Below are 19515 nucleotides of genomic sequence, written 5' to 3' on the forward strand. Positions count from 1 at the left end.
AACACAAGCCACAAACATACTGATACATGTAACAACTTGGATAAATCTCCACATAATTAATCAGTTTGAGTGAAAAAAAGTTAACTCTCAAAGGTTACATACTGTATAATTTTATTTGTATATTTCTTGAAATGACAAAATTATAGAAATGGCAAATGAATTCAGTGATTGCCAGGGATCCGGGACTAAGAGGGGGAGGCCGTGGAAGGCAAGCAAGTGTGGTCATTAAATGGCTGGAAGAGGGCTCTCTGAGGCGATGGAACTGTGTATCTTGACTGTGGCGGTGGTCACGTGAGTCTCCACGTGTGGTAACACTGCACAGAACTAAACACGTATGTATAAAGGAGCACTTGTAAAGCTGGTGACATGTGAACATGTCTGAAGCACTGTATCAATGCCAACTGCCTGGCTGTGATACTGTACTACGGTTCTGCAGTGAGTAACCAGTGGGAGAAAGTGGGTAGAGGCTCCCCGGGATATTTAGTATCTCTTCAGTGGCAGGGGAATCTACAGTTATCTCAAGATAAAAGGCATAAACGCTTTCTACTTACTTGGAGTTAGTTTATATTTACTGAAAGAGATTTTTTAAAAAAATATATTTGGATGGGGCATCTGAGTCACTCAGTAGGTTTAGTGTCTGCCTTCGGCTCAGGTCATGATCCCAGGGTTCTGGGATCGAGTCCCGCATCGCGCTCCCTGCTCTGCGGGGAGCCTGCTTCTCCCCCTGCCTGTGCACTCACACGCACTCTTTCTGTCTCTCCTCTCTGTCAAATAAATAATAACATCTTTAGAAAAAAAAATTTATTTGGATATTTAAAGGTCTATATGTTATTTTTATTAAAACAAAAGTAAATAAAAAAATCAAGGTGGTAGATTGACAAATGGCCACATATCACTCCTTTGCTTCTAGACATGCCCCTTCACAATGTGATTCTGTCATTCTTCCCATAAATGGAGTCTGATTCTCAAACCTTTGAATGTAGCATTGGCCAAGTGACCTGCTTTGGTCAATGGGATATTACTTAACACAGTGCAAACAAAGGCTTGAAAAGTACTTACACATGAATCCTTGCTCTTCCTTGCCATTAGGAACTCTACTACAGTCATGTGAAGAAGACCAAGCTAGTCTGTGAGATGATGAGTGACATATAACCCAGTTATCTCCTTCTCCCCTGACAAGAGCCAGCACCCACAACCAGACACGTGAGCAAAGCCACTCTAGAGGGAGCCACCCTCGGCTAAGCTGCCAAAACCAACCAGAAAACCCACGAATTCAGGAGCAGTTATAACTTAGTTGTCGTTCTACTAAGTTTTGGGGAACAGCATGTTATGCATCAAAAACTGATACATTTTGAGGCACCTGGGTAGCGCAGTCGTTAAGCGTCTGCCTTCGGCTCAGGGCGTGATCCTGGCGTTCCGGGATCGAGCCCCACATCAGGCTCCTCCGCTGGGAGGCTTCTTCTTCCTCTCCCGCTCCCCCTGCCTGTGTTCCCTCTCTGTCAAATGAATAAAACCTTTTTTTTTTTTTAAAGATTTTATTTATTTATTTGACAGAGACAGAGACAGCCAGTGAGAGAGGGAACACAAGCAGGGGGAGTGGGAGAGGAAGAAGCAGGCTCATAGCGGAGGAGCCTGACGTGGGGCTCGATCCCGGAACGCCGGGATCACGCCCTGAGCCGAAGGCAGACGCTTAACCGCTGTGCCACCCAGGCGCCCCAAATGAATAAAATCTTAAAAAAATAAATAAATAAAAACGATACATTTCAAAACTTACTGCACTTACACTTTTTTGGTGGCATATATATGGCTAAAGACTATTCAAGAGCAAGACTCTGTTAACTGGGTAGTGGTAAAAACATGTTTAAATTTAAAGTCAAAGCTAAAATAAATATGTTTTTATTATCAATCCAATATATAATAACTACTACAAAATCTAAGTGGGAATAATGCCACCAAACTGCTCTTATAAATCTCTATGCTGGCAAAGCAAAACAGAAGGGACAAACCACTTCTTAAAAATAAAAAAATTTTTAAAAACCGGAAAAAAGCTACTTCAAATTGGAAAAAAAATTATAGGTCTTATGTGGCAAAACAACAAGCTGTAATTTTTTATATAAATGAAAAACACAACACTGGAAAGTAAAGCTGTAAACACAGGACACGTCATTTTGTCATTTTCAGTATTACATTCAGAAACTGGCATGGCCCACCCCTAAAAATAAAACACCTTTCCCCAAAAGCATCAAAGTAGATCTTCATGAAGCTAACTATTAGTAGAGAGAGCATGATATTTTCTTAATTTTAAATTTAAAAATAAGAAATATAGAGTATTATCTAACTGTTGAGGCTCCTAATTCTACTGCCAGTCTCTTAAACTATTCTGAAGTTCCTAAGTGTATATTGAGGGGAGTGATCAAAGTGAGAAAGTTTCCACAGTTCCTTTCCTGTTTTTCATTCAGATAACAATTGCCTCAAGGAGCTGGAAATGAGATACCTCCCTTTCCCACCCTGAAGCATCAATAATATGTACAGTGTATATGGAAACTTGTCACATTTATCTCTCTAACCTGACCAAAAGACAGGTTTTGTTTTTTTTTCTTTTCCTTCTGTAAAAATTAAACTTTCTCAAAACCCAGGTCAGATTTAAGATAAATTTCTTTGGAGTTTGGACATTCGAGATTTTGATGAACTCAAGTGTTTTACTGCTGATGACAACGTACACTAACCCTTACTTTCCAGTTACCCTATTTGGTGGTTTCTAGAAAACACATATCGTCACTAACAGTTTACGATTTAAGACCCTTGCAGCATAGTAAAACCCTCTCATACTACTGCTGTTGTAGGAACAGTGATGATGATGGTTGATGATGCTTTACCTGTATAACCTCAGCTGTTTTTCAGAAGAATCCCATAAAATAAATCCTATTTTTATTCTCATCATTTCATAGACAGGGGAAGTGAGGCTTAGTGAGATTAAGCATACAACCTACTTAAAACTTGAACCCCTAACCACTGTCTTTCCTAAAGAAAGTCACATGTTGGGGCTTCTGGGTGGCGTAGTCAGTTAAGCGTCTGCCTTCGACTCAGGTTATGTTTCCAGAATCCCGGGACTGAGTCCCACAACGGGCTCCCTACTCGGCAGGGAGTCTGCTTCTCCCTCTGCCCCTCACTCCGCTCATGCTCTCTCTCAGATAAATAAATAAAATCATAAAAGAAAAAAAGTCACATGTTATTCTACCTCAATATTGGGTTTTAGAACCATGTTTTTAACTATGAGGACTTAGAACACCCAAGTTTCATCAAATAAGGAAATCTTCCCTTAATATCACACACTGCATTCTGTTAATTTTTTTTCTCCTTTTAAAATTCTGTGTTCAGACAGAGTGAAAATGAACTAACATTTATTTACATGTATTATATGCCAAGAACTGTGCTGAGCAACTCAAATAACTTTGTCTTAGTTCTTACGTTCTTCCAATGAGGTATCTTTAATTTTACAGATGCGGAAATTCATCTGGTTTTTTAACCTCAAGAGGTTAAATAGTTTCCTCAAAGGCAAATGGCCAATCTCTGAGACAGCTGGATCTGTACTCTGGTTTGCACAACTGAAAAGTCCTTGGGCTTTTTTTCCACCTTTCGCTGATACCTACACCACAGGGTATGTTAAAGCTAATACTTTGAGAAATATACATGTTATATAACAGATGAAACACACCAACATAGTATCCTTTATTACTGCATATACTGTACAAATCCATAAAATATTCAGAATTTGTTAAAGGAATTATCAGTCTCTAAAAAGTTTTCCTACACAAAGCAATAATTTATGAAGATATAAGACAAAATATTTCTGATATTTAAGCTTCCATTCCACTTATTAATCCAAACAAATGAAAGATTATCAAAAAATGTTACAGTGACAGCATAATACTACAAAGGTTAAAATATGGGCTACATTTTCCCAAGACTTACTGAGGTGTTTACAATTCCTAGCTAATTGCACCATAAAAGTAAATGAATCTCTTCTAATTGAAAATACACCTACAATGTTTAGCCGATAACATAAAAAAAAGCATAAAAAATAAATAGCATCGTACTACTGTCTTCCTTTTGAGGGAGGAAGAAGTAACACCTCCAGAATAATCTTTAGGAAAGTAGATAATAGCATCTAGTAGTTAAAGAACCTAGGTATGCAGCCAGAGTTCCAAAAAATTTTGAAGCCTTCTACCATTTTTGCTTTGAGTAGCTTTCAAGCACAAGAATCTTGCATCTCATTAATGCAATAGTTTTATGAGTAAAAGATAACCAGCATAAAACTTTCCGAGTTGTAATGTTCTCTAACACTGAAATATAATCTTATACCCAGGATTTAATGTATGAGAGATTTTCCAGGTAATCTCCTGCTTAGCAATTAGGAAACAGTCCTCATTTGCAGTCAACATTTTCATGTCACATAGAAATTCATGATGGATTTCTGCCATATAATTTTACTTCCTTTTTTAAATTTTTATTATTTTTCAAAAATAGACTCCATGCCCAGCACAGAGGCCAACATAGGGCTTGAACTTAAGACCATGAGGTCAAGACCTGAGCTGAGATCAAGAGCTGGACACTTAGGGGCGCCTGCGTGGCTCAGTCGGTTAAGCGTCTGCCTTTGGCTCAGGTCATGATCTCGGGGTCCTAGGATGGAGCCCCACGGCAGGCTCCCTGCTCAGCGGGGAATCTGCTTCTCCCTCTCCCTCTGTCCTCCTCTTCCACTTGTGCTCTCTCTCAAATAAATAAATAAAATCTTAAAAAAAAAAAAAAGTTGGACACTTAACCAACTAAACCCACCAGGTGCCGCTACATTTATTTATTTTTCTTATCAAATGCCCAGAATTAAGTGAAATCCTAACTTTAAAAAAAAAAAAAAAAACACTGTCAAATTTCTGGGGCGCCTGGGTGGCTCAGTTAAGCGTCTGCCTTCAGCTCAGGTCATAATCCCAGGGTCCTGGGATCGAGCCCCGCAGTGGGTTCCCTGCTCAGCGGGAAGCCTGCTTCTCCTTCTCGCACCACCCCTGCTGGTGTTCCCTCTCTCACTGCGTCTCTCTCTGTCCAATAAATAAAATCTTAAAAAAAATAAAATAAAACACTGTCAAATTTCTTTTCGGACACCATAAATATATTTATACAAAGTTTTCAAATTCATGTAAGTATCTAGACTCTATGACTGAACACCTGCCAGATTTCATCTGCATACTGAATTTTATAAGCCTCTGAAATTAAGACTTACCTGCTTCATTGTTAACTGGAAACTCCCACAGTTTCCCCTCTTTCGTCCACTGGATCATCTCTGCAAAACCATTCTGAAGGGGCTGTTCATTCACCGCGGCTAACTGCTTAGCAAATTCCACTTCCCAAAGTGAAGGTGCTGTCTCTATAATAAAAGCATTTCAAATAATCACAAGTCAGTGTATATGCCTTTATTTTAAAAAACGTTATAATCAACTCCAAATTGGTAATATATTTCAGGCCCTGAGGCTTATAAATACACAATATACAAAGAAAGGTCACTCTCTGAGAGCTAAAACCGAAGGAAGATGACATAAAAGCCTAGCGACAGCGACTGCAAGCCTCAGCTTCTCTTGTACCACACTGCTAGGCAAGCAGCCCCTAAGTCTCACCGCCCCTCTACTGGAAAGGAAGAAGAATGTGTATTCTGCTTAAAAATGTTTTCATGAATGTGAACATTTTTTTAAAAGATTTATTTATTTGAGAGACAGACTGCGTGCACAAGCGAAGGAAGGGGGGCAGGGAGAGAACCTTAAGCACACTCCCCCCTGAGCACAGCGCCTGCCGACGCAGGGCTGGATCTCAGGACCCTGAGAACATGACCTGAGCCAAAATCAAAAGTCGGACATTTAACTGACTGAGCCACCACGGTGCCCCATGAATGTGACTATTTTTTATATAACATGTGACTTTGATATTTAAAGTCCAGCCTGTTTATCTTTTAGTCTGTCAAGATAAGTCACAATGTACTACTATTACAGACCAAAGAAATTAAATTAACATAATAATGACAACACTACTAATGGATATGGAGCACTTTGTGCTAATGCTTTTTATGCATTAGTTCATTTCATCTTCACAACCAACTCTATGAGTAAGTTCATATAATGTTAGCTTACAACCACCATCATATTGCATTTCAATCACTCATTTGCTTTGGAAATTGAAGAGATCTTTCAAGAATGAATCATATTTTCACCTCACAAACTCTTTGAAAAATAGCTTGGCAGTTTCTTAAAAAGTTAAAAATACATTTAGCATACAACAATTTGACTCCTAGCTCTTTATCCGAAACAACAAACGTGTCCACGCACAGACTTGTATGTGAAAGTTCATGTACAACCACACCTGACCACACACTGACCGCTGTGTATTAAGTATGCTGGCCTAGAACGTCTGATACAGAGAAAGATCACATTACTTAGGTTTAATTAGCCACATTTACAGAATAATCAGAACAGCAAAATAACTTAATTATCAATCACATTTTATAGATTTATTCAGTAGACACTGGTCAACCCATGTCTTTTCTGGGATCACCATCATCATTACTATTGCTAACAGCTGCACCTATGTCCTGAATGTGCACTGTGGTCTTGGCACTGTGCCTGACACTTGAATTACATTACTTCATTTAATTCTCAAGAGGTATGTATTAGCCCCATTTTACAGATGGAGAAAGGGGAACTCAGAGAAGTTAGTATGGCAGAATCTGAATTTGAATAATCCACATCTATCAAATACCAAAATTCCTTCCATTAAGCTATACTGCGTCTCAGCTCTCCATCACTGCAGGATAAGCAGAAGGGTCTACGACTACATCCTTTGCAGCAGTGGTAGGACCCTGGAGGGGAGCAAAATGTGGGAATCACGGGACAGAAGAACTCATTCATTCCATCAATAAATAATTATTGAATGCCAACTATATGTCAGGCATTATCTCAGGTGGTAGGAAAACAGCAGTGAATAAATGCTAAATTTAAGTTTGTACGTGGTTGGTATTGTATTTAATCAGGAACAAAAGACATTCTTTAGACTCGATCAAGTATAATTTATTAAAACAGTACCTTCATTAAATTTTTTAAAAAGATTTTATTTATTTATTCTTACTTATTTATTCTAGAGAGAGAGAGAGCAGGGGAAGGATCAGAGGGAGAGGGACAAGCAGACCCCGTGCAACTTGGGATGCGTCGGGCTCCATCCCACAACCTCGAGATCATGACGTGAGCTGAAACCAACAGTGGGATGCTTAACCAACTGAGCCACCAAAGTTATACCTAGGGTAAATTTTTATAAATTTGTGTATTACTTTCCCTATTAGAGTACAATCATTTTATGTTTTTTATAAAACACATAAAACTTCAGTGCTTCCCTGCCATCTAATTTCAGTTTCACAGAATAGGATTTCTGATTTAAAAAAAGCAAGCTGGCTTCTTCAAGAATCCAAGTGCCTCTCCTGGCTGTTCATTAGGCGGACAATAGCAGCTGCTCTGACAATAAGTGCCCAAAGCAAGTTGCCACATCAACAGGGGAGAGGTGATCCACTCTCCGTTTCTGCACGTTTTATTTTGGTTTTTTTCAAGTAGCTTGTTAGAATCATCCGTGCGTGTGTGCATTTTGTATTTCTTTTTTCTTTTTCTTCTTTTTTAAATTAATCTCAACACCCAAGGTGGGGCTTGAATCCATGACCCCAAATTCCAAAGTTACATGCTCTGAGGACTTAGCCAGCCAGGTTCCCCTTGTATTTCCTGTCCATCATACACGGCAGGTTGCAGTTTCCACAATAAGAGAAGGCGAGTTGTTCTCTTAGCGTTGCATTTAGTTTAAATGAACAAACACTGATTAAATTAATTTCTTTCCTCTATGGATAGATATTTTATAGCTCAATTTGTTCAAAAAAGGCATTTATGATTTAAGATAACTAATTCCTATGATCTGTCAGCCACTGGCTAGGTGCTGCTGGGTATACAAACATCAATGAAACCCAGCCCCTAATATCTAGGAGTTTATTGAATAGTGGGAAAAAATCAGATGTTTATATAAGCAACTGATAGATTAAATGAGCCATTGGAGGCTACCCTTGGAACTTAAATATCAATTACAAAATTATTTTTATCAAGTCCAAAAAACTAACTTACAATGTGGAAATCAAAGTCACCTGTAAGCTGAAGATCATTCATACTGAGTTTACTCGTTTAAGTTATCAGTAAACCATACTTAATGACAAGCTAGGGGACACTCTTATGTCTCTTTTAATTAGACTTAAAATGGTGAATATGAAAGATTTGACTTCTTATCCAAAGAAAGGGGTAAGAACAGAGAAAAAGGATGGTGTGTTAAAACAACAACAAAGACGACACAAGTCTGCTAAATATATTTCCTGAATGCTCTTCTTCCCAGCTTCTTAACAATCACTAAATCAGTTCATTAAGTTACTTCTTCAAATGCTCTCTATCTCTTGTCTAGATAGCAGGCTGCCTTAGCACAGAAACCACAGCTTATCTTTTGTAATAGCATAGTTGCAAATGGAGGGTGATCGTTAACGTTCTACCCCAAATCAGGAGCCAACTGATAGCTCTGGATTCAGGAAGGTAGTGGTACTTGCTTCCCACTGTCTCACAGAATGCAACATTTCAAGGGAGGAATCTGACCAAGACAAGCAATGGCAACAACTACATTCATACGCAGAATCCAGGCCATTGACAGGATGCATTATTAAAATACCTGACACCGTGCAGTCTAAACATTAAGGGCTTTTTTTGAAAACTAGAATGTTTCTACACCTGAGAAAGAGTGTTCTTTTTTCTTTTTTAAAGATTTTATTTATTTATTTGGCAGAGAGAGACAGCCAGCGAGAGAGGGAACACAAGCAGGGGGAGTGGGAGAGGAAGCAGCAGGCTCCCAGTGCAGAAGCCTGATGTGGGGCTCGATCCCACAACGCCGGGACCACGCCCTGAGCCAAATGCAGATGGTTAACGACTGACCCACCCAGGCGCCCGGAGAAATAGTGTTCTTAACAAACCTGTTTCAGGTGCCTCTTCAGTAACTGCCTTGAAGTCAAAAATATTAAGTCTCTTCCCTTTGAGCATATTTTTCCTAAGACTGAAAAAGAAAAAACAATTTAATATTTTTATACATAGCCAACAAAAAATTATTTGAGAAGACAATTCTATATGAAATACTCAATGCAGAAATTAAAAATAATTCCACTGACCCACACCAGACATTTTAACTAAATTGCCACATCATTAGACTGAAAACGAAAAACTGGAACAAATGCACTTTGCATTACAATAAATAAAGCAGTTTAAGTAGTTTAATTTCCAAAATACCTAACTGAAAAGATTAGTTTAATTTGCCATAATTTTACGTGATCCATTTCATATTAAGGTTTTAGAAAACTCAACATTAGAAAGCTATTAAAATATACCAAATTAAAAGTTGTTAAAGTCAACAGTTGTCTTAGTTTAAGGGCAGAAAACACTGCATGTTTAATTACACTATAATTATAAAAGACGGCACAGATAAATCAAAACATTCCCACTTATAAAGCAATCATTCTGTAATTTTAACATAATACTTAACTTTCTTTACATAACATTTTAAATTAACTATTGAAATTAATGTCAGAGTTAATAGGTAACTTTTCCTTGTATATTTTAATCAACTGCTTTATGCATCGATTCACATTCATACTTGAATAAACTTACTGACAGATTAAAAACCAGTTCAAAACTGGAGAGTTAGTTTTAAAACAATTTTGAATTCTTGGGGGGCCTGGGTGCCTCAGCTGGTTAAGCATCTGCCTTCAGCTCAGGTCATGATCCTGGGGTCCTAGGGTCGAGCCCAGCATCGGGCTCCTTGCTTAGTGAGGAGCCTGCTTCTCTCTACCTCCATCTCTCTCAAATAAATAAATAAATAAATAAATAAAATCTTTTTAAAAAAATCATTTTGAATTCTTTTCTGAATCAAATCACCTTGTTCTATGAAATTATCTGAAAAAATTCAAATACCACATTAAAATTAGATAAAGTTATCTCAAATCACTTAAGTTTTCCTTTAGCAGGTCCCGAAGTATTCTTAAACAAAGGTATTTATGCTCCCCAACTATTCGCAGTCCTTTTGCATCCTTCTCCCCACCTGCACTCCCTAACTTTGCATCAAGTTAACAGGATGATGGATTAAGGTAACTCACAGTAAAGAGGGAATGATTTGGTAAAGTCTGGAATTCCAGAATGTGCTGAAGAGGAAGGGAAGGTAACAGACATTTGCTGGGCATCTACTATATATGGTTGGCACATTCCTATTTCCCAAGAAAGTCATTTAAGTTAGGTTTCAATCTCAGCATTTTATAGATGAGGAAACAGACCCATGAGGCTATAAAAGTTGTCCCAGTCCCAGGATTAGTTAGTGGCATAACGCCAAGATTCAGAGGCAGGCCAGAATGACTCCAAAGCCAGTGCTCTGGGCCTCACCTCTCTCTCTTACTGAAGGAATCAGCCCAGGATGTATCTGTGGTGATCAGTCTAGGCCTGGATTGTCTCAGGCTGTCCCACGACAGAGCAGGGTGAACAACTTGGTATCTCACCACTGTTTCCTCTTACTCTAGAGTCCTTCAGTGAGCTTTTTAACACAGTCATTACATGCACATAAAAGTCTGTCCTGCTTTTTAGATTCTCCCTTGACACTTTCTAATTTCTAAGAATTTTTTTTTTGATACACATGTGAGTGCGTGGGGGTGTGAGGGGGGTGGGGGGGGGAGAGGGGGAGGGAGAGAGAGAATCCTAAGCAGGCTCCATCTCACAACCCTGAGATCATGACCTGAGCTGAAATCAAAAGTCAGATACTTAACCAAATGAGCCACCCAGGCGCCCTACCACCTTCTAAATTTTAATGATGGCTAATATCATTAAAAATCAGACTATGACATAGCATTCTGATGTAGTTGTATGGAATCATTTCAAAGAAGACTGATTCAGACAAGACTGAAATTAAATATTCTTTTTTTTTTTTTTTTTTAAAGTAAGCTCTATACCCAACATGGGGCTTGAACTCACAACCCCCAGATCAAGAGTCACATGCTCTACTGACTGAGCCAGACAGGCGCCCCTGAAATTAAATATTCTTGAGGAATCTTAAGTAAAACTCCAAGTACACATTATACTTTATCCAATAATATGTCATAGGTATAAAATCACTTTAAATTAGTAATTCAAAGAATTTCCCTAAGTCATTATAACTTCTTGAACTTCCTTCGTTACCTTTTGACTACCTTTTACAATTTTCCTGTATAAATTAGTAGTTTAACTTCTGAAAAGAGCTAACTCAAGTTGCTGGGATTATACTTAAAAGAAAATCCAAAGAATACATAACATCAAAAATACTCCAACTGTAAGCACCCCTTTCTATAAAGATCCGTTAGTTTTTGTTAGAGCATACTAAATATCTGGTTACCCCTCCCCAGCTATCACTTCAGGGGCTTGAAGGAGAGAAAACAGAAACTTTCTGTAAATACAGAGAGCTTTTTATTATAAAATAATTACATAAGGCATGGCTTAGCATCTTTAAGTCTGCAAATTACCAAATTCAAATTGCCACAAATAATCTACCACCTTAAGATATTATAATGGATCTTCCTTTCTTTCTTTTTTTGAGGGTGGATTATTTCTCTCATGTATGGATAATGGTAATTATATAGAGAGATCTAAAGATTATATAAATATACATTGTTATGTACATATCAGAATAAAAAATAATGCTTCTTACAAAATGTTCATTTGTTCAGAATTCAATCAGTTCCATTTATCCTAAATCAGGAGACCTCTATTCGTCATGGATAAATGGGAGGCAGGGCCCAATTTGATTAATGGTACAGAAAAGCATAAGACTGCTAAACCCAGAACATCTTTTCCTCTATAGGAAATGGTACACACAGAGTGAGAAGACAGATATAAACGCACCCATAATGCTCAAATACCTATCAGCAATAACACGCACAGAATAAAGTAAATCTACAGAGAAACAAACAAAAGCAACAAAAACCAAACAGATTACAAAGCCTGAGTACCTTTTCTTAAGATCTCTGGTCTCCTGGCCCATGTAATCGTCAGTTCCTTCATCAAACTGAATTTGATGCTCTGGTCTTGTACTAATTCTAAGTGTGGCAGATTTGGCAACCTTCATATCTGATATTATGTTACTGACACTGAAACAAGAAAAACGTCAAGTGCATTAGAAATTGTAGCTACAGGATAATAAACTTTCTTACACATGAGATTCATATCATTTAATTCATATTTCACTTCCATGCATGAATACAGCATAAAGCATTATGTTTAAATGAAGGATATGTCACATGGTAACATTCACATCCCACAGACCACTAAGATTTATGTTTCCTTCTGAAACATAACTTTTGAAGGTGTTCTTCAGAAATGTTCGTTTAAAACATAAAAGTGTCACTTATAAAAAAGTGTCATTTATGAAAAAGTATCAAACATTTGAAGTTGTGTATCAACTTCAAACCTGGCATCAAGTAATGCAATGAGAGGCTGAGTGAGAAGGTGTCAGCTGAAACACAAGGATAAGAGCAAAAGTGAAGGAAACAGGCCTGAAGATGATCACACTGTACATAAGACCAGCAAATTATTTCACAGGGAAAAATTAATCTCCTCAGAGAAACTGTCTTATTCTGTTACTTGTTTTTAATAACATTACTGAATTTACTGTTTCTTTTTCAGGGACAAGAAATCGTGCAACTTTGTAAAAGAAAATTTTAACCATTCCACTGATCTTTTAAAAATTGCAATCTTACTTAAGATGTGAGTTTTTTTAAAAAACCAAATTACTAATATTCCACTTATGAGAAATATTTAATATATAAGTTGATATATTGTGTGCATTACTCACCAGTCACATGAAAACAGCCTATTTTGAAAAACCAGCATTACCGACAGAACTATTTGATTCACTAACCTAATTTTAGCTCTTTTTCCATCGTTCTGTGCCTTTGAGACTTCCTCATGCTGCTGGAGCTGCCTGAGCAGCTCTGACTTGGTTGTCTGCTTATCAAAAGGGAGAAAATCTGCAACAGCGGATGCAGCTGCTACCAACTCAGGATTCAGGGACGTGGTTCTAAGAAAATGAAAAATAAGTAAGAAAAAAAAAAGCATTACTTAATTAAGCCATTAGTTTAGTGGAAAGTAAAATGATTCTCTTCCAGAGAAAACTTTCTGTCATTCAAAAAAATCCATTTCTGACCAAATCAATTATTTTTAAATATTAGGCACTTTTTTTCAGTGGCTACCATACCCAGCATGGAGCCCAGAGGGGCTTGAACTCAAGAGCCTGAGACCTGAAGCCAAGATCAAAGAGTCGCCTGCTCAACCCACTGAGCCACCCAGGTGTCCTAGGTATTGGGTTTCATATAAACTTTAAAATGTTAAAAGTTGAAATTAATGGATACTTGCTGAAGCACAATACTAACTCAGAACAATATATTCAAGTAGAGGGGTGAGGAAAAGAAAAAAAAGAGAGGAGGTTATAATTTACTGGATTTTTTAATTAGATACAATTTATTTCAGAAACTATATATATTGTAAGCAAATATTAAAGTAGCTAAATCTATTCATATATCATGATAAATCCATATGATGGAACAGTACTCAGCTCACACCAGTAACATGAATGAAACAATGAAAAGTTGGATAAAAAAAAAAAGTATGCTCTGTATGATTCCATTTATACCAACTTCTAGAACAGGCAAAATTAACCTAGGGTGAAAAAAATCAGAAGAGTGGTTACCTCAGGAGAGAAGGCTACTGACGGGAAGATGGAAATGAGAAATGCTCTGTGTCTTGAGAAGCATGTGGGCTACATGGGCATATCTATTTGCCCAAAACCTACAGCTAAGATATGTATGCTTCAAAGTACGTAAATTTTACCTGGGGGGAAAAAAGAACCATAAATCATCATCATGATCTAGTAGGAGATGGAAAGTAGGTGAAGATAGAGATGACACAAGAATGGCAAAAGTACTGATTACCGAAACTGTATGACAGGTACAAAGGGGTCCATTCCATGATTTTATGTGTTAAATTTTCCATAAGAAGAGGCTTAAAAAAAAGCTCCTCCTCAGTAAATTAGGGTAAGTTGATAGAAGAATGTGCCAGACATAAAAAGAAATTGTCTACATAATTTACATATTAACTCACTAAGAACTGCTATCTCAGTGAGTGGGCTCCAAGTTAATATTTTACTGTATTAGACTTTCTACATAATGCTCGGTCGTCTAATATGCAAATCAAAATTCCCAAATCCCCGAAGTTTTTGGATAAAGATTTAAGGACTTTACCTAAGATATGAGAGCTCTAAAATCTGACTGCCAAAGAAGAAAAACAGAATAAAAGAGGGAATATTACAATTAATTAAAAAGAAATGAGCTAGTTTCAAAACTGTTACCTCTGAGTACGGTCTGAACTTTATCCCAAATCATTTTCCTGAACTACTTGAAAGGTCTGTTTTCAAATTTTAATATACATATTTGATAACAGTATACAAAGAATATAAATATTCATTTTTAAGAACCATGCATTTTATCACAATGTTGTTCTTTATCATCATAGCTTCTGGCTTTATAATTTGAAATGTTCTAACGTTAATAAAAATTGTCAGGGAGCTTCTATCACTGAAATAAGATAATCTTTACATAGCGAGATCTTTCTATATAGATTTTAAAAAGTTGATGAGAACTTGTTAAAATGTCTTTTATAACAATCTATTCTATCCTATAACTCAAACTACTTGATGAAAACATACTTTGGATACAAAATCAATGCTCAGAAATCAGTTGCATTTCTATACACGAACAATGAGACTGAAGAAAGAGAAATTAGGGAATCCATTCCATTTACAATAGCACCAAAAATCATACGTTATCTCGGAATTAACTTAACCAGAGATGTAAAGGATCTATATTCTAGAAACTACAAATCACTCTCGAAAGACATTGACGAAGACACGAAAAGATGCAAAAATATTCCATGCTCATGGATCGGAAGAATTAACATAGTTAAAATCTCTATGCTACCCAGAGCAATCTACACTTTCAATGCTATCCCGATCAAAATACCAATGACATTTTTCAAAGAACTGGAACAAACAGCCCTTAAATTTGTGTGGAACCAGAAAAGACCCCAAATCGCCAAGGAATTGTTGAAAAGGAAAAACAAAGTTGGGGGCATCACGTTGCTGGATTTCAAGCTATACTACAAAGCTGTGGTCACAAAGACAGCATGGTACTGGCACAAAAACAGACACACAGACCAATGGAACAGAACAGAGAACCCAGAAATGGACCCTCGGCTCTTTGGGCAACTAATCTTTGACAAAGCAGGAAAAAACATCCGGTGGAAAAAAGACAGTCTCTTCAATAAATGGTGCTGGGAAAATTGGACAGCTACATGCAAAAGAATGAAACTTGACCACTCTCTCACACCATACACAAAGATAAACTCCAAAGGGTTGAAAGACCTCGATGTGAGACAGGAATCCATCAAAATCCTAGAGGAGAACATAGGCTGCAACCTCTCTGACATCGGCCACTTTTTTCATGACACATCTCCAAAGGCAAGAGAAACAAAAGAAAAAACGAACTTGTGGAACTTCATCAAGATAAAAACCTTCTGCACAGCCAAGGAAACAGTCAGAAAACTAAGAGGCAGCACACCGAATGGGAGAATATATTTGCAAATGACACTACAGATAAAAGACTGGTATCCAAGATCTACAAAGAACTTCTCAAGCTCAATACACGTGAAACAAATAATCAAATCAAAAAAATGGGCAGAAGATATGACCAGACACTTTCCAATGAAGACATACATAAATGGCTGACACATGAAAAAATGTTCAAAATCATTAGCCATCAGGGAAATTCAAATCAAAACCACCTTGAGATACTATCTTACACCAGTTAGAATGGCAAAAATGGACAAAGCAGGGAACAACAAATGTTGGAGAGGATGTGGAGAAAGGGGATCCCTCTTATACTATTGGTGGGAATGCAAGTTGGTACAGCCACTTTGGAAAACAGTGTGGAGGTCCCTTAAAAAGTTAAAAATTGAGCTACCCTATGATCCAGCAATTGCACTACTGGGCATTTACCCCAAAGATACAGATGTAGTGAAGAGAAGGGCCATATGCACCCCAATGTCCACAGCAGCATTGTCCACAATAGCTAAATTGTGGAAGGAGCCGAGATGCCCTTCAACAGATGACTGGATTAAGATGTGGTCCGTATATACAATGCAATATTACTCAGCCATCAGAAAGAACGATTACCCAACATTTGCAGCAACATGGACGGGACTGGAGGAGATTATGCTAAGTGAAATAAGTCAAGCAGAGAAAGACAATTATCATATGGTTTCACTCATTTATGGAACATAAGAAATAGGAAGATCAGTAGGAAAAGGAAGGGAAGAATGAAGGGGGGGTAAACAGAAGGGGGAATGAACCATGAGAGACTATGGCCTCTGGGAAACAAACCAAGGGCTTCAGAGGGGAGGAGGATGGGGGATTGGGATAGGCTGGTGATGGGTATTAAGGAGGGCACATATTGCATGGTGCACTGGGTGTTATATGCAAATAATGAATCATGGAACATTGCATCAAAAACTGTATGGTGACTAATATAACAAAATAAAAATTATTAAAAAAAAAGAAAACATACTTTATACCATTCTGTACTCCCTAAATTTATTTAGAATGAACTGTATGACACATATAATTTCAGAAAAGAATAATAAGGGGAAGGATACTATTAAGGGGACACAGAAATTAGCATAATTTTTAGTGGCTTGATGACATATATCAATAGCCCAAGCGGTGCCTGGCTGGCTCAGTAGGTTTAGCACCTGACTCCTGATTTTGGCTCAGGTCATGATCTCAGGGTTGTGAGATGGAGCCCCATGGCACGCTCATTCTCTCTCCCTCTGCCCCTCCCTGACTCACACATGCATCTCTTTCTCTCTCTCAGAAAGGAAAAAAAAAAAAGCCCCAAATATATGCAAATCCTTTTACCTAGCAATTCCACTTCCAGGAGTATTTGTCTAAAGAAAATAAGCAGATACATACATGGAATTTGAGGGATACTACACACTCCGAATTCAAGGCCTACGCAGTTCTATCCCCGGTGCCTGAAAGGCAAATCAGCTCTCAGATATCTGCATGGCTTTATATATAACTTTATTTCAGGCCTTTTTTTTTTTTTTTTTTTTTTTTTGAGAGAGATTGCGAGCGAGCACATGAGGCAGGGAAAGGGAGAGGGAGAAGGAGAGAGAGAATCTCAAGCAGGCTCCATGCTCAGTGCAGAGCCTGGCTCAGGGCTCGATCTTACAACCCCAAGATCATGACCTGAGCTGAAATCAAGAGCCAGACGCCCAGCCGACTGAGCCACTCAGGTGCCCCTTTATTTCAGGTCTTTGCTCAATCATTATTCTTCCACGATCCCTTTTAAAAAAATAACACCTCTCCAGCCTATCTTATTTGTCTTCATGTTTCACCACCTGACATATTGTGTGTCTATGTAGTGTGACTATATATACTCTCTCCCACCCCAATTCCCCCATCATTACGTAAGGAGTAGAGACTTTTTGAGACTTTGTTTTGTTCACTGTTCTACCTCCATCTTATTGGACACTGCCTGAGATATAATGACAATCTAAAGTTGTTGAATGAATGAAGTTAATCACAGCATTATTTTATACTAATGAAAAACCAGAAATAATCTAAATTTCAATTCATGGATTCATTAATTAATAAGTAGCTGAAACCTTATTGGATGATCAGAGCAGGTAGTTGCTTAGTTAAGAGAAAGTTAAAGTAGGAGCTGGAAATTTTGGTTATTGCTGCACTCACCAGGGGTCTTGTTAGGTTCCACAATACATTCAGACTCACGAGACTACCACAAACATGCTTGGCCCAGTCTTTTCAGAAAGATAAAGGACACAACCACAGTGGGCTGGCAGAGCAGCCTCAGGTTTCCCTCTTGGTGGCATCCTTGCAGCACTCACGTGGATGACACTGCACGGGCCATCCCAAAGTTAGGACAGGAGACCCACATCATGCCGGGGCGGGAGCTGCTTCGCTTAGTGCCCCACAGGAACTGGTTATCTCTGGTAACAAGGCCACAGAGTTTCCAGGGTCCCCACAATGGACATGCAGTTACAAGAGCAACTGCACTCAAGGAAGCCCTAAGTACATGTGGTGAACCATAAGGTACAGACAGTTCTCCCAATCCAGATGCAATCAAACAGGGATCAATTTCATCATGGTATTGTTCCCTTTAGTACAATAGACATCAACAGTTATCAGGTTAACACGTGTGGCAGAGTATATTATTAGAAAACAGAGATAGCAATATTTCTATTTGTCCCACAAACTCTTCCAAAACCTTGCCACATCCCCATCGAGAGAGGGAATCCATGTTCCCTCCCCTTGAAACCAGGGGAAACTCTGTGACTGCCTTGATGAACACGGTGATAGAGACGACGCACTGTGACTCGTGAGCCCAGGTCATATAAGATGACACAGCTTTTGTTTGGCTCTCTTTTTGAGATGTCTGTCCATGGAATTCAGCTAGCAGGTTATGGAGAGGCCTTGGCTCAGTGTTCTGGCAAAAAGCCCCAAATATAGTCTCAGCCAAAAGCCAGCAGCAGCTGTTGGAATGTACGTGAGCAAACCCTCACCTTGCACCGGCCATCAATAGTCCTGAGTGGGGCAGACACGGCTACCTCTGCCACATTCTGCCCAAGCCTTGGGATGCTTTGTTATGAGGCAACACCTAACTGGAACAGATTTTGGTGTCTGGAAGTTGGGTGCTACTGTAACAAAAAACCTAAAATGTATGGGAGAAGTCTGGGTACTAGGCAGTGGGTGGAAACAGGAAAGACCTTGAGGCAAGTATTCATGAGAGACTAGGGCCTCAAAGAGACTTAGAGCCTGAGGGCCCTCAAAGCCACTATGAGGGAGAACTTTAGGAAAATCAACTTTACTAGAAGCTGCAGGAAAGGGGACTTCTGTTTAGAAACACTGTCGCTTGTAGTAAGGTGGAAAATAGGAAATACACCCAGTGAATTGGGTGAGCCAGTCTAAGGAGACTTCCAGTGTAGAAGAGATCTCCTGGCTTCTCAGTTGCCGATGATAAAATGTGAGAAGACAGAGATAAGAACGAACTGTACCATATAAAGGAACCAAGACCTGCTGGGATCAAAAATAAAACATTTCTCATTCTCAGCCCCTCCAGGCAGCAAATGATGCTAAAATTTAGAAATGTCTTCTGATATGATCTCACTGATATGTGGACTTTAAGAAACAAGCCAGAGGTTCACAGGGGAAGAGAGGAAAAAATGAAACACAATGAAACCAGAGAGGGAGACAAACCATAAGTGACTCTTAATCATA

The 19515-nt window shown here is 38.4% G+C and overlaps 1 protein-coding gene across 3 annotated transcripts in view; it reads right to left on the reverse strand.

Moving 5' to 3' along the window:
* MRPS31 (mitochondrial ribosomal protein S31) overlaps positions 1-19515 on the reverse strand; it is a 59671-nt gene that overhangs the window by 31877 nt on the left and 8279 nt on the right. For all 3 annotated transcript variants that reach the window (XR_005832507.1, XM_008706903.2, XM_008706902.2), the window contains 4 exons: positions 13027-13185; positions 12119-12256; positions 9074-9153; positions 5273-5416 (listed from right to left, as the gene is read on the reverse strand). Coding sequence is in view for 2 of the 3 variants with exons in the window: in XM_008706903.2 (XP_008705125.1) it covers positions 5273-5416; positions 9074-9153; positions 12119-12256; positions 13027-13185 (521 nt within the window). In the remaining variant the exon portion in view is untranslated. The remainder of the gene's footprint in view (positions 1-5272; positions 5417-9073; positions 9154-12118; positions 12257-13026; positions 13186-19515) is intronic.

The sequence above is a fragment of the Ursus maritimus genome, unplaced genomic scaffold (assembly GCF_017311325.1).
Source record: "Ursus maritimus isolate PB19 unplaced genomic scaffold, ASM1731132v1 scaffold_10, whole genome shotgun sequence".
In the NCBI taxonomy this organism is placed as follows: Eukaryota; Metazoa; Chordata; class Mammalia; order Carnivora; family Ursidae; genus Ursus; species Ursus maritimus.